The sequence below is a fragment of the Choloepus didactylus genome, chromosome 9 (genome assembly GCF_015220235.1).
Source record: "Choloepus didactylus isolate mChoDid1 chromosome 9, mChoDid1.pri, whole genome shotgun sequence".
Lineage (NCBI taxonomy): Eukaryota > Metazoa > Chordata > Mammalia > Pilosa > Megalonychidae > Choloepus > Choloepus didactylus.
Window position 1 is genome coordinate 100,320,465 of NC_051315.1, and position 15,525 is coordinate 100,335,989.

The window sequence follows — 15,525 nt, forward strand, 5'->3', positions numbered from 1 at the left end:
TTATAGATATGATACAGAACATTTTAATTAACAGTGAGATGCAGTTTTTAAGCTATTATTCAGCTTGTTTTGGTTTTTACAGGATTTTCTTTTTTTTTAATCAATCTTCTATGGTGATACCTTTTTTTTTTTTAATCATACTGGTAGTTAGACACTTTCAAAGTCATTCTGCAAAACCTTTCAAATGTCTAATATATATAAAAATGTTTTGAGCAAATTCCCTTTTAAAAATGTACTGTTGAACCCAAAATAAATAATACAAAAATATTGTATGATAATTTTACCGTTCTTTTTTTACTTGTAGGGAAGCAGCACGAGAGTGTCGTAGAAAGAAGAAGGAATATGTGAAATGTTTAGAAAACAGAGTGGCAGTGCTTGAAAACCAAAACAAGACACTGATTGAGGAGCTGAAAGCACTTAAGGACCTTTACTGTCACAAATCAGATTAATATGGGATTTAAATTTTCACCACTTAAGGTGAAAAAGGACTGGCTTGGCCACAACCAGAAAGACAAAATAAACATTTTATTTTCTAAAGATTTCTTTTTTTCTATGCGCAAAACTGCCTGAAAGCAACTACAGAATTTCATTCATTTGTGCTTTTGCATTAAACTGTGAATATTCCAATACCTGCCTCCACTTCTCCCCTCAAGAAGTTTTCAGCGCCAGGAATCATGAAGAGACTTCTGCTTTTCAACCCCCACCCTCCTCAAGAAGTAATAATTTGTTTACTTGTAAATTAACAGGGAGGAATGAGGAACTGGAAATCTTTTTTAGAAATGATTTCAAGGTTTGTGCTGAGCTCCTTGATTGCCTTAGGGACAGACAGAATTACCCCAGCCTCTTGAGCTGAAGTAATGTGTGGGCCGCATGCATAAAGTAAGTAAGGTGCAATGAAGAAGTGTTGATTGCCAAATTGACATGTTTTCACATTTTCATTGTGAATTATGTAAAATTGTTAAGAGATGTACCCTCTAAAAAAGAATTTCACTGTGTTTTGAAGAAACAGGAATGAATTTGAGTGCTTTCTATGTACATTCTCTTCCTCAAAACTGAAAACTTATCGTTGGTTTTTCAAAACATTTTGTATTAATTACAGCTTTTCCACAGGTCAGTTGTTGCTTCTTAATTCAGTTTTCTTATGTATTCAACATTTTGAATACATTAGAAGTAACCAACTGAAAGAAAAGGCCTGGTATTTGGATTTTTTAATTAAATCAAAGTAAATAAAAGTACAAAGTTTTTGTTTTAATTAGTACTAAATACTTATAAAAAGATGCTCATTAGTAAACCAACCCCTTGAGTTATCTAAAACAAGGTTTTTAAATAAAAATCTGTGTCCCTGCCTTCAAAAATATTTATACTGTCACTCATTTACTTAAAAACATTTTAAATTTTACTGTCCCCTTTGCACTTAAATTGTTCCACCACCAGGAAAGCCTTCGAGATGTTAAATAAAGCAAAATGGCATATTCGTTTATGAAATAACGTTGTAGAAAAATACTAATTTTATATCTTTGCCACATTAACAATTTAACAGTAACTCAAGTGAATTTTTTTAATGAAAGAAATTATAAGATATGGTTCTAAAAAGTACAGTGTTGGATGTACACAAGAAAATAATTTTCTTCAGACATATATGAATGATTGCTGTAGTACAATATTTGGATTATCATTCACATAAAACTTGTTGTTGTTGTTTTCCCCTGAAAAAGGTAGTTATGCTTTAGCTTTCCAATATGCTATGTAAACTTTGTCACTTTATAAAGGAGATACGTATTTTATCTCCTGGCTATAACAGTCTATATTTGTGTATATCATACAATGTTTCCAATTTACATATAATTGTTAATTGCTTATTTTACTCACTAAGCCTGACAAATCTAAAAAATTACCATTTAGAAGAAAATTAAGATTAAGGTGATTTTTAAAAATTGGAGACTGACATAATGTTAGATTATAACTTTTTATTTGAGAAGGGAATTCCTTTTGAAAGAATCAGGAAACTTGGAAAATTAATGTTTTTTTATTGAGTCATGGGTTGTTTAAGAAAGCTAAGTTTGTTAACAAAATATGCAAATATGAGTGTTGGTTATTTCATCCATTTTCAAAAGTAAGATTTTTAATTAATGTTTGTAAACAATATATCTTTGTAACAAACCATTGTCTTTTTTCAAGGATGAACAAAGTTTATGAAGGAGCATCAGTCTAAGAATTAAGTGATATAGTCTTTATATTTGGACAATTCACCAGATTCGCAAGAAGGCTTTCAAACGACTGTAAAGTTTGATGTTTATCCTGCTGAGCTAACGGAAAGTTATAGCATAAAATTGTTTGTATCCCAGCATAGATATGTTATTTTTCGAAACTGGTTTACCAGAACCCAAATGAAATCACAAATCTGCTTGCAAATGTAAATTGCCTGCTGTTTAGCAAGTTTTATTCTCTAAAGTTGTCTGTTTTTTTGAAAGTTGAGGCTTTCCATTTAAATTAGGAAATGAGTTGGTGGTCTTCTTAGTCCCTGATAAATCAAGGCAATCGCATTCATGATTAGCGGTTGGATTCATAAGTTCTAATGACCTGGTCCTTTATTCCTTGAGGATGGTTACACTGGTTTGACATCAGTAACTTAGTGATGAGGTGAGAAATATTTTCTGTTGCTAAACCTGTTTTAGACCCTTGGATAGACTTGAAGATTTCAGTTTATACAGATAGAAATCAACACTTTTTGTGCAGACTTGTTTTTGTTTTAAAGAGAATTGGAAAAGGGGTTTGTTTTTTTAAGCATGCAACTTTGAGAATCTTTATTAAAAAAATATTTTTTAAGAAATCTTGTAGCCAAGAACATGTGTGGCCACAATACCAATAATAAATGTTTTTCTGTTCATATTGGCCAAAAGGGAATGGAAATGTCATCATAGGAATCTGTACATATGCTACTGATTTGCTGTAGAAAATACAAGTTTGGTATTGCTCACTTTGCAATTATAGGGCCATGTGGCACTTTTATCTATAGGACAGAGTAATTCTAATAAAAACAAAGTGGGGAGGGGTTTATTTTTGATATATTACTCTTATGAGTTTTCAAGCTTTGATAGTGTTTAACTGAAAAGTTGTTTAGAAAGGGCTAGATCCATTGTGCTCATGTTATTAAAAAGTTCAAATCAGATACAACTTTAAGTTCGTTCATTTTCAAATTCAGGTACCTTATTGGCAACCATGATATTGTCATAGGTGCTCTGTTCATTTAGATATTCTTGGGAAAAAATGACATTTGTGTAATATATGTGTACATATATATATACACAACAGTATATAATCTGAAGCTCTGAGAGCTCTTAAGTCAGGAATGCTGAGTATTATAGTTTATTGAGGTCAGATGAAATTTTACATTGTGTGTTTCTATTGCATCCCTTTTGGTAGTTTTTTGGACTGCATTACTCCAGCACTCATGATTGATTTTTATCTTCTAATTTTCTTCCAAGTATTTTATTTCTTATTGTTAGTTTCTGTTGGTTTGATACTTTTAAACATGTTACTAGTCACTTGAAAACTTTCCCCCAAAAGTATTCGGTTTTTTTGCTTTGTCTCTGGCAGCTATAACAGTGGTAAGAACATTTTCGATATAACTTACAAAAGGAACCACTGATTTTTTTTGAAAAATCATCCTGGGGGAGGGATTTTGTCAGAACGTGTTTTGGTGGTACGTCAACAGCATTGCTAGTGTCTGAAAGCACAATACCAGTCAGGCAGGCTGTCCACTTAGAGAACATCTGGCTGAAAGGAAGTTTATCTCTGTCTCTCAGGCCTAGTCCCTACTATCATTTTGAACATTTGGGGTGATGTGCGGAATCATACAAAGGCTTAGGAAGAAACAAGCTTGTTTAAACAACGATATTTTATTTACTTGAAGTGATTTCAACTAGATATCTTCTTTTCATATTTAATAAATTCTTAATTCTGTAATCAGCTACAGATAGTTCTTAGCATATAATAGCCTCTGCTTATTTTGAAGACCATTTTAATAAGGTTAATGTCTTAAAGTTTTAAGATTTGAATTAAAGTAGGTTTTAGAAACAGCGATTACAAACCTTTTCCATTTTTTTCAAGAGGCTTTATTTTCTTGTCTTTGTAGCCCTGAAAATTTGGTATTTTGTTCCCCATTGACCTAATACAAAAGTTGTATATTCATTTGGATATTTACAACACATTCTTTATAAATGTTTGGTGTAACTTGGCACTTGTTTAAATGACCCAGTTTGGGTATTAGCAACTTGAGAAATTGCCTCATCAGTTGTCAACTGACTTTTGTCTTTCTCCACTCTTCAAATCATGTCTTCATGTAAAATATTTTAGCACCTAAAGGCTAACCTTGAAAATAACTGTAAAAGAAAAATGTTAGGAAATTATATTTGGCTAGCCCAATTAATTAAAAGTTGGGCTTGAATCCTATCTTACTTTTCATCATGGATGAAGATGGAAAGAAAAGTAGCTCAAATGAATAATATTTCTAATTTTAAATGAGACTTTAGTCCTTACACCAACATTTATACCATCTCTAGGTGCCAAAATACACATGAATTTATCCAGAATGGTAGATTTCTGAAGGCAATTAATTATCTTCATGTAATGCTTTGACTAAAATTTTCATTTTCAGTTGGCTTTGTTAACATCAAAGAAATGCTGCCTCGATTTGACTGGTTTCAGAGAAGGGGGGAGTGAGTGTGCTTAGTAAGCCTACAGGTGAAGAGTTGTAGGGTAAATTTGTTCAGTTGTACAAAGCACAACTAGAACTTTTTGTTGGATGGCTTAGATACATCTTGAGTATTTTAATGTGGATAATGTTGACTTTTTAAAATTGACTGCATAGTCACTGTATGTACTAGGAACTGGTTTCCTTGACTTTCTAGAATCAATAGCTAGGAGGGGCACTAATCCTTGAGGGGTTTGAACATATCATGAAGCTGAGCCAGTATGGAAGAATTTCAAATAAATCAAACAGGGTGCTGAAGTTCCATCTGTCTCATCTGTTTATGATAAGTTCTTAATAGTGAATGTAGCTTAAGCCTTTGTATGTGTCCTCAGGGGACAAACGTTAAGAGGGACCAGATGACATTTGAATGGAGGGATTATATTTCAGGTGTTTTAGCTTGAAATTTATTTTTTAAAAAAAGGAAAATTAAAAAAATAGAACAAAGCCTGTGAAGCAAGTTGATAGTATAAACAGGCAGAGTTGTTTAGCACAGAGAGAATATTGACCTGTCTGCATTCTGGTACTGTGGGTGCAGGTCCTAGCCTGGGGTACAACATGATATGTTTTGAACTATTCTACCAGCAAGGAAAAGGAAAATGAACAATCCTCAGGAAATGTCTGAAAAAGGTCAGACGGTAGGAATTTCAAATTTTACCTACTTTATACAGGCATTATTTAATACTTGCCTAAAGAAGTATGGCATTTCCAAGCTTCTGTCCAACTGAAGAGCATCTCAGAGATCAGAGTAAATCTGAGATAGTTTAAAAATTGGTAGGGAAGAAGGAAAATCCCTGCAGACAATGATCTTATGTTAGTTGGCCAAGAGAAATGAGCTTTGTGTTGGGGGGGGGGGGTTGTTTTCTTATGTTTTTAAAATTGAATTGGTAAATGTTTCATAGACATATTTTTATCCAGGTGCCACTCCAATTTGTGTGTGTAATAAAATTATTTATATTAAAAGTGGGAAATAATTTGTCAACATTTTTCAGTGAGTATAGATTTATTAGGGGTGGCAAAAGCAGAGTGCTAGTTAGCAGTTTTCCGTGTCAGCTTGTCCCTGACTGATTTGTCCACATGTCAATTGTCATTCCCCCCAAAAGGAATTATTTTTAACCTAGATGTATCACTTGAAACTTTTTAGAAACAAAATAATCAGGGAAGTTTCTAGAGGGAAAGGTATTTTGGTTTTTGGGTTTTTTTCTGGAGGATTGGGGTTATGAATACCTCCTCCCAAAACTATCAGCACAAAACAGGGTATTGCTTTTAACTCTGATGTTTCTATTAGAGTTGAATACTAAATAACTGTAATGAGGGAAATACATTTCTAATAAAATTCCCTACATTCTAGAAACATCCCTGTTTTAAGTTTTTTACCTAAATCTTTTTGTGCATTATCTGTAAAGAGAAAATAAATGTACTGAGTTATAATGCATTTTATTAACACTATGTACATATTAGCTGCTTTGTGTTAAAAATGATAGCAACTGCTTTGTATATTAAAGTGATCCTTGTGTATTTGTGAAATACTGTCATAAAGTGCTTTTTCTTACTGTAATCTTTGTGGTATCAACTGTCAATGCCCTTTTTACACAAACATTTATGTGCAGTCGCATAAACATGCTTTTAAAAACTCTGTAAGTCTCTTTTTTGGGGAATGGGATCTCTATATTTTGTGTTTCTATAGAAGTGATAAGCTATATTTTTGTGGACTTAGGTCTATTACTTTTGTTAAATGAACAAAAGTTATTTTAGAATACATCACAAGCTTGTCTTGCAAAGCAACAGAAAACTAATTCAAGCAACAGGAACCTATCTTGATAATTCATTTTCCTGTATACCCTCAATTTTAGCACAAGGTTTTCTCCCCCATAAGATTGAAAAGTGCCTATTTGAAGATCTGGTGGTATTTACTGCCTTATTTAGACAACTGATAGGAAACATGACCAGGTATCTCCTGTGTCATAAAATGCATGCTTGCATTGGAAGAGCAGTATAAAAAGGTAACTGTCAGATCCCCTTGCAATTCTAAAATTCTGTTATCATATCAAAATGGAAAGAGAAAAGGAAGGGATGAGGAGATTCTTTCCTAAACAATTGATTCAACATCTGCAAATAAGCAGCTGCATTTATTCTTAGATTATTTTGTGGTAACTGCCAAGATGTGTTTATTAACTTGGCTATACGTGCCATTGTATTGAAAGAACTAGGAGATTCATTCTTGGTATTTTGTAACTTAGGGATTTTTTTTTTTTTTTTTTTTTTTTTTTTAGGTAATACATTTGGAAAACAAACTGTACGAAAGAGCAAACAGTAGAAAGCTTCTTGTGTATCTTTTTGGTGATAATCTGTATATACATGCAAATATAATGTATATTCTCACCACCTTCCCTCCCCCTTTCCTATATCTTTTTTACACAAATGATAGCTTACAGAAGTTCTGCACTTTGCTTTTTTCACTTGCCTTTGAGATAGAGCTATTTCACTATGTATACATCTGCCTCATTTTAACAGGTTTGTTGTATCCCATTATATGGAAAAGTCATACTTCATTTAACCAGTGGACCTTCAGGCTGTTTGAAACACTTGACTCTTAACAGTCCTACCCAAGCTTGTATAGATATGTATAAGCTAATAAATCTCCAGCATAGCTACTAAGTGGAAATTCTGTTCTTTCTGAAATGAAGGATTGTTTTCTTTATATTTGGAGGGTGTTTCCCAAGCATTTTTTTTTTTCCAAGCATTTTTAAGAATCTGCTAAATTAGTAAAAACACCATGTTGGTTAGCTTGGGTTTTTTAAACATCAAACTTCACAGTTTATTTTTTTTTTTTCCCAAGAAAGACTAAACGAATCAGAACCAACCTTGCCTAATATTAAGAACTTCATAGGCCCTTTTGTCTCTTCAGTTATACTGTCTCCCTCAGAAACACTATTCTCAGCAATGAAACTTAATTTTTCAATATGCTATCTTTTCTGGTTGTAGAAGGAAAGGTGTAATATGATTTTAGAGCAGAAAAAGATTCAGAGATAATCATGTCCTCAAATTTTAAGGTAAAAAATAGAGCTGAGGACTGCCCAGATTTCATGCAGTTCGTGTCATTGCCACGATGAGAACCAAAGTCTCGGTTTCCCATAACAGGGGCCCCTGTACTCACAAATGACTAGCCTCATTCCTGTTAAAAAACTTGAAAAGGATGCTTCTCTCTAGGTTGAGGAGCAGCAGGATTTATAACTGTTTCTCTGACTGTAAAATAAAGCATGTGTCTATTTCACCTTTAATTTAGATTCTACATCTAGGATAATATGCCAATCCTGGGTACATTATGCAGTGATTTTAAAAAGTACTCTAAGGTTTTATTTTTGTTTTGTTAAGAATGTAAGAATGCACAGAAAATGCTTCAACTACCATAAACTGAAAGTATAGCAATTAAGTAGAATTGATTCGTGGAGGTGAATCTTTTACATAAATTCAAGGTAACTTTGTTATTAAGAGTATTCTCTGATATTTTAATATTCTTGAGAGTGTATTTATCCTTACATAGGGCAAGGAGAACTAAAACACAGAAGTTAGATAATTGCTAATCTGAAAAGGAATCCATATTTTCATGAGTAAAAGTTTGTTTAGCTTTTACGAACAGAGCAACATGTTAATTGAAATATATAAAAATACCTAAACTTAACATAAATCCTTGTTTTCCAGGAGCATTAGTTGTATTTGGTAAGATAAAACATTCCAGACAATGTTATTACTATTAAATTCCACAGCCTCTGCATTACTGCTATTATGTAACCTAGCCTTAAAAGAACTGGTCATTAAAAAATTAACATTTAAAAACTGTGGGATTATACCTGATTATTTCCAAGGACAGAACTAGCAATTAATATATAGCCTTGAAGATTACAGTCATTAATTTCATTAATTAAAATTCCAGGCATTTAACAAAGAATTGCTTGCCTTTTTTGCTGATTAAAGATTGATTCACTAATTACAAGCCCATCAAATTTTGCTAATCCAAACGATGTTGGCCTGTTCATGGCAATGAACTCTCCTGCCTAAACAAGCAGGAGAGTGCAGCCAAGGCTTATTTTCCGGACAATTTCATTTGCCTATGTATTTTTTTATCTGATTTAAAAAATATTTTTGGTATTTTTAGACCTGCGAAATTTTGATGAGCTTTGTTATCTCCCCTTAAATCCTTTTAACTGAAACTGGTTCATGTTATCAGCGAGGAATTTAATTTTTCAGAGGAGCAACACTTACGTACTGTTAACCATGCACAGTTTGCAAGGCATTAAAATATGCAAGCACACCACTTAATTTCTATACTTTTCCCTCCTCTCATTTTTATGTTATTTAGCTCTTTCTAGAGATCTCTTCCTAAATTTTGCTCTTGGATTTTGCATCTGTATTTTCCAAAAAGTTTTTAATCATGTCTTCTCTTTAACTGAAAATGTTTTGCTCTTCAGTAACTGCAAATAGTTTCTACAAGGAGTAGAAACAATTTAGCCCTGATACCTTGTATTTGTTTTGGTGTAAAGGTTTGAAATAATATTTAAATATGGTCTTGTGGAAGGTGAGTAATCATTACTACTGGCGCAAAGTAGCTTATTTCAGATATTTGAGAGGGAAGGTGTATGTTGTATAGATATATTATGGTGGGTACAAATTCTAAGGTAAAACAAACTTACCCTCTTATTAAAAAAAAAAGATGAATCATGATAAATGAAAGTTAACTTCCCAAGTAGTTTTCATTCCACGTACTTGGACACCTTTTGTGTGTAGAGCATTCTGCTAGAGAAAAAACTCAAGAAATATGGCCTCTGCCCTTTCAATCTATTGTTCAGTTAACTAAGATAAAGTAAGAATTTTGATCAATTAGAATTCCAGTCCTTTTGTGTGAAAATAAGTGTTCCACTAGCAAATTATTTGAAGATGTTCCCAGGGCTTCAGATTGTTCCATCATGAACTAAAGCAAGATAAGCTTGAGGTCATCTACTTACAAAACAACAGTGTACTTTATAGTAGTAATTCTATACATATTTCTACCATAGCATCTTTGCAGCAGTATTTAATATTAATTGGGGGAAAAAGTTACTGATATCACTGGATAACACAGTTGCATAAGTTTAAAGAAACTGAGAAATACAAGAATCAAGACTTAGTAAAGCAGGTCTGGACTAGGTTTCCATCTTTAAGTTGAGGACAAAGCAAGCACACTTAAAATATCCATTTATAAGATAAATGAATATTTTCAGCATAAGTGAAAAATCTCATAACTTCATTGACTTTCATTGACCCAGATTCCTCTCTTCCCCTCAAAAAGCCCCCACCCCGGCACCTATTTCCCAGTTTCTGGAAATGTTAGCAGCTGACAGCTCTCAGCTGAGTGCTGTCCAGTAATTGTCTTTAGCTCAAGGGAGCTGCCAGCCCCAGGCTATGCCTCTTGCATCCAACGTCTAATCCACACGGGAATAAAGACCTGCCCCCCTGCCTCAATAAGGCAGAGCTCTCAACTCCAAAGAACTGGCTGAGAAATTATGTGACTGCATCCCATCCCAATTTCTCCTTTTCCCAATCCTTTCATTCCCTCAATGGTAATGATCTTGAAGGTATTCCCATTTAAACTTCCTACACTCTGATCTCCATCTCTTGAGTTTATTTCCACAGGGAGCCTGACCTCAACCTTCTGTATCAAAAGCCAAAAAAAAAAAAAAAAATCACTTGCTTTTCACATATACAACAAAACTATACCTGCTGAATTTTTCATGCCTTTTGTTTTGTAGGACAGAGGAAAAAAATTACCTTCAACCTTTTCTGACTCTTAGTATTTTATGAAAATGTAAAACATAACCCAATCACTGCCCACCCCACATCTAGGCCCCACACACACCCATTTTAAGACTTTTCTCGACGTTAGGACCTTGAAGCAAAGGAGTTGAACACTAAAATACTCATCTCAGTAGCATACAAAAATGGGATAGGCTTTTCATTACAGTGCTGGTATTATTATGGGGCTTTTATTTTGTTTTAAAAGACAACATTCATTCTACAATTTTGGCATTTTATGGACTCAAGCTATGGACAATTCTATTCCACGTGCATTTATCAATATTGTGTTGGACTGGTATATTACTGAATACTCACAACTTTTAATTCAACTTTATTAAAGTAAAACCTCTATAATATATGTAGAAAAAAATGTATTGGGTATTTTCACATGCAAGACATTCATAAAAGGGTTAAGAGTGAGGAAAAAGGAGGTCTTGTTTCTGATGTTCTGCAAAGGAAATTTATCTCTAGTACCAACTACCATATTGAAATTTCTCGCGGTCTAGATTAGTTTAAGCTGTTGCCAGCTTTACACTGCAAAAAGCCAGGTTTATGTGTGTGTGACTTTATCCATAAAGTCTACCAAAGATCATCATGAAATAATGTAGTAGTCATTTAACCCAAAGATCAATACCCTTTAATTAGAATGTACCTTTTCATTCAGTAAGTATTGGGTAGTTATGCTGTACTAGGCATTGAGGCAACAAAGAAAGGCAGAAGCACTCCGTGCCCTCAAGAAGCTTACAGTCTAGTAGAGAAGTTGGACATTGAGTAAGTAATTACAAGTATGATACAGAAGGAACCTGAGGACCTAACTTTCATGGAGGGATGAAATTTAAAACTTTTTCATTTTCATTCTTTGTATTCTAAGAAGGCAGGGCAAGCCTAAGAAAGAAACATACAAAAACATGAGAAAGAGTAAAGCTGAAGGGAAAAGCCACCACTTTTGATGTGAAGATTTCCTATTCATAGCACATGCAGGTCCAAAAAACATATAAAATTATATTGTTATTTATTCCTTTGTTTCTATACCTAAACCTGAAAGGAAGCCAAAAAGCAAGATAAGAGACTCTTCAGAAAACTCACATCCTAATCTCAAACAACCGAAAGTATTTAAAAGACTTAAATGGGCAGATGAAGATATCAACAGCTCAGGTAATCTGTATTAAACCTCTTGTTTGACACAAGGAAAATACGAAAAGTGGCCTAAACATTATATACCTCAGAATGTTTTTAAAATAATTTGCATGATTTAGCCTCACCAAAACAACTCAATTTTGAAGACACCATTATACTAGCCCTTCATCATATCATCAATGAAAATTGTTCAAGAGGGAACAAAGCATGGGATACAGAAACAATGTAACCCAAAATCTCAAGGACTTTTAATGTTAACTGAATTTCAAAGTGAGTAAAAACATGACTAAAGAGCCACAGCAAATAGGACAAAGCACTGCTTTGTTATAAAACTGCATGTGTGCCCTGTCCCTTGAGAACCTTTGGTTAGACTTCTTACACAGCAAGTCATTTAATTAAATATGGCATATTCCCAGTCTATGACCTTAATTGACATACTCATTGAAATTATATATTTTACCATTACACATTATAAATTTATAAATTATAGCCAACTATAATTCCTCCCTCTGATTTTGCTTCTGTGCTTTATATATATGTACATCTCTTCCAGGGTCATAGTGTACCTTACTTACAGTAAACTGCCTCTCCAGCATTGCTAAGAAGTTGTTATCCCGTTCATAACGAATTCGACAAGCTAAAAGAATCACAGAGTGGTCGCTGCAGAGATGTTCCAGAGTTTGAAGAAGATCTGTGAATGTTTCTTCTAAATATATGATATCAGCTCCAAGTATCAGGTCAAATTCTCCAGGTAAAAAACTCCCCAAATTTTGTCCCCAAGTCAGCTCCTTAACAACAGCGTTGGGTTGGATATGAGGAGGTAAGTTGGCTTGAACGTTTGATTTAAGAAATTCTAATGCTACTTTTCGATCTGTGATCGTCACACGAGCACCTAGAACGTGGAACAGAGAGAAAGTCAGGTGCCCGTCAGTACAGACGTAACAGGCAGGGAGGAGAGCAAGTGAACACACTGCAGAGGGCCTCTGAACATTCTACCCGACACACAAAATATCACGTCCTTCACAGACAGCTGGGATGGATCAGAACCGTGTGCAGTGGCGCCTTCCGCATGGGCTCTATGACACATCTGCTATCTGCTGACGCTGTACCAAAGAAAATGTGGAGTCACCAGATGACAATAATCTGCTGCCTCTGAACTCCACAGGCAGGGCAGTCTACCTTCCACAGGGGTCTACCACTGTACTTCATCCATCGGGTCCTGTTCTTCAAGTCAGTATAGGCCTCAGGGTAAAAAGGAGTCCAAGAATGAAAAATCTGGGAACCGACTATCACAAAAATGACAAGACACCAAAAGCAGGGAAAGGGTGCTTTTTAAACCTTAAAAAAGAATCAAGAAAGAGATTAGTTGGCTACTAGGAAATCCGAGTCCACCACTCTTTATGCTATTATGGAGCAGCCATCCTACATGTATTTATGTAACATTTAATTATTGAAAAATGATAAAGTTAGAAACTGTTAGATTGTATAAAAGGACTGTAGGTTGAAACACTAGATATGTTCCAAGTGCTGAGTTTTTATACACAGTGTAGAAAATTAATGAGGCAATATTTTATTTATCAATATGCTTCTCGTGGGTTGTTTACCATGAAACTAAAAGATCTGCTTTTTTAACCAAAATGGCTGACAGTAAGACAACTGGTATTACCCTTAAGGTGAAGTAACCACACAAGCTCAGCCCCTCAAATACCTCATCTATGCTGTAATAACAATATAATAAGGGTAACCCTATTTAGTTTTGGTCCCATAAATTCTGAAATTTACAATTATGTTTCCTTCTTCTCTAAAACTCTATATTTGCATCCGTCTTCAGGCTGTAATTATCATAGATAATTCCCCCCATGGGATTCCACATCAGCAGTAGTAAACATCCTTTCAGTGGCAGCTCACATTTAGTGTTTCTTATCATGACATGTAACATTAGGACAGTGTGTAATTCACTTTGCCATGTACAGTCCTAGAGTGTGATACTGGTGAAAATGCTCAAGTTGTTAGAACAAGCTTAGACCTAACATCTTGACCCTTCCTAGCTAGATGGTATGCTGCCCATTGAGCATAATTCAATGATTGTTTTCATCTCTCCTGATAAAAAAAAAACTGCAGACTGGAAGTTTTCCTGGTTTCAATTAGAACTTGATCTCAGGACTTCTCACACCCACTGCTAGCAATGATGGAGTGTCTAGTCTTTTGCACACCTCTCAATATTCATTTTAATAGCTCTTAGATGTAGATTCCCTCTGATGCCCGTCTCCAGGATTTCTGAGGCTACTTCTAACTGGCTAGGTGTCCCAGAAGTCTAAATAGGATCTTAGTGCCGGTTAGCCATCCACTTGTAACAGCCATCAATTCAACAAATACCATGAGTCATGCAGGTATTTGTCAGGCAGTGGAGCAAGGGGAGAAGTGAGTCCAGTGAGGAGACCACCACACAAAATCAGGGCAAGGATGCCAGTGGCCTGCAACTTGCTGTGACCACCCCCCAGACACCCTGCACAAGCCATCTCCCAAACACAACCCACCCATGAGTCAACCACTCTCCTGACTTTACGGTAATCACTCCCTTACAATTCACTGAGATTTACCACCCAAATGGCCATCCCTAAACATTACAGCTTTGCCTATAGTTTTGTTTTTGTTTTGTGTTTTGTTTGTTGGGGGTGGGGGGTGATGATGATGTCTTAAGTCTCCTTTAATCTATCAGTTTCCCCACCATCTTTTATTTCCTTGCAGTTTAGGAAAGAAAGCACATCATGTGTCTTGCAGTTTCCCACAGTCTGGATTTTGCTAATCTCATCCTTTGTGTAGTTTCGGACACTCCTCAGTCCTTGGTATCTTTTGTAAATTTGTTTGATTCGAGTTTGATTTTTGAACAAAACTATTTCAGAGATGGTGGTGTATTCTTCAACAAGAGATATGTAATGTCTGTTAGGATTTCTTTTTGTTATGGGAGCAGCCATTGACACTAAATTCCTAGATCCTTAACTCATTAGATTCCTTCTGCATCTATTTGTCCAGAAACTTCTATAAAGAAAAGCTTCTTTCTCATTTACTACTTGGTTACTTATTTTGATAGGAAAGGCAGCCTAGATGCTTCTTCTTCTTCTCTTTTTGTTTTTAACCAGATTTCAAAATAAGAGTTGGTTTCTTGGCATCCTCCAAAGACGACTGTGGTAGTTTGGAGCTATGTACCGCAGAAGAATATGTTCTTAAACTTAATCCATTCCTGCAGGTGTGAAGCCTTGTAAATAAGACCTTTTGGTGAGATTACTTCAGATAAGGTGTGGACCAGGATGGGTCTTAATCCTATCACTGAAGGCCTTGCTGGAAAGGTCACAGAGAAAGTAAAAAGCCACAGAGGAAACAGCCAGAAGCTGAAAGTCAGTGGAACCCAGAAGAGAAGGAAGAAGCCAGCAGAGGCTGCCACGTGCATGCCATATAACTGGAGAGCCAAGACCAAGGATCAACAGCAGCCAGCCCCAGAACCTCAGTCCTTGGGAAGAAAGCATCCCCTTGATGACGCCTTGATTTTGGACTTCTCCTAACCTCAAAACTGTGAGCCACTAAAATCCCATTGTTTAAGCCAACCTATTCATTGCATGGTATTTGCTTTAACAATGAGGAAACCAAAACAATGACCAAGTGTTTTTTCTTTTTTTCTTGCATGATGAATTCATCAATTAAATATATTTACTGTATTTGAATCCACTGCAGTTATTATCCTAATTGATGCTCAAACTGTCCCAACTTTTGTCAGTAGCCTTCTGACACAACCCCAGTCATCTCTGATA

At 35.0% G+C, this 15,525-nt stretch overlaps 2 protein-coding genes across 14 annotated transcripts in view; one reads left to right on the top strand and one right to left on the bottom strand.

Annotated features, from left to right (window-relative positions):
- Positions 1 to 537, top strand: part of CREB1 (cAMP responsive element binding protein 1) — a 63,366-nt gene extending 62,829 nt beyond the window's left edge. For all 4 annotated transcript variants that reach the window (XM_037849543.1, XM_037849542.1, XM_037849544.1 and 1 more), the window contains one exon: positions 305 to 537. In XM_037849543.1, the coding sequence (XP_037705471.1) occupies positions 305 to 449 (145 nt within the window). In that variant the 3' untranslated portion in view covers positions 450 to 537. The remainder of the gene's footprint in view (positions 1 to 304) is intronic.
- Positions 1 to 15,525, bottom strand: part of METTL21A (methyltransferase like 21A) — a 234,130-nt gene that overhangs the window by 191,282 nt on the left and 27,323 nt on the right. For 4 of the 10 annotated variants that reach the window (XM_037849550.1, XM_037849551.1, XM_037849548.1 and 1 more), the window contains one exon: positions 12,295 to 12,611. The exons of 5 other annotated variants lie outside the window; for them this stretch is intronic. In XM_037849550.1, the coding sequence (XP_037705478.1) occupies positions 12,295 to 12,611 (317 nt within the window). One more of the 10 variants, XM_037849553.1, reaches the window with a different exon arrangement.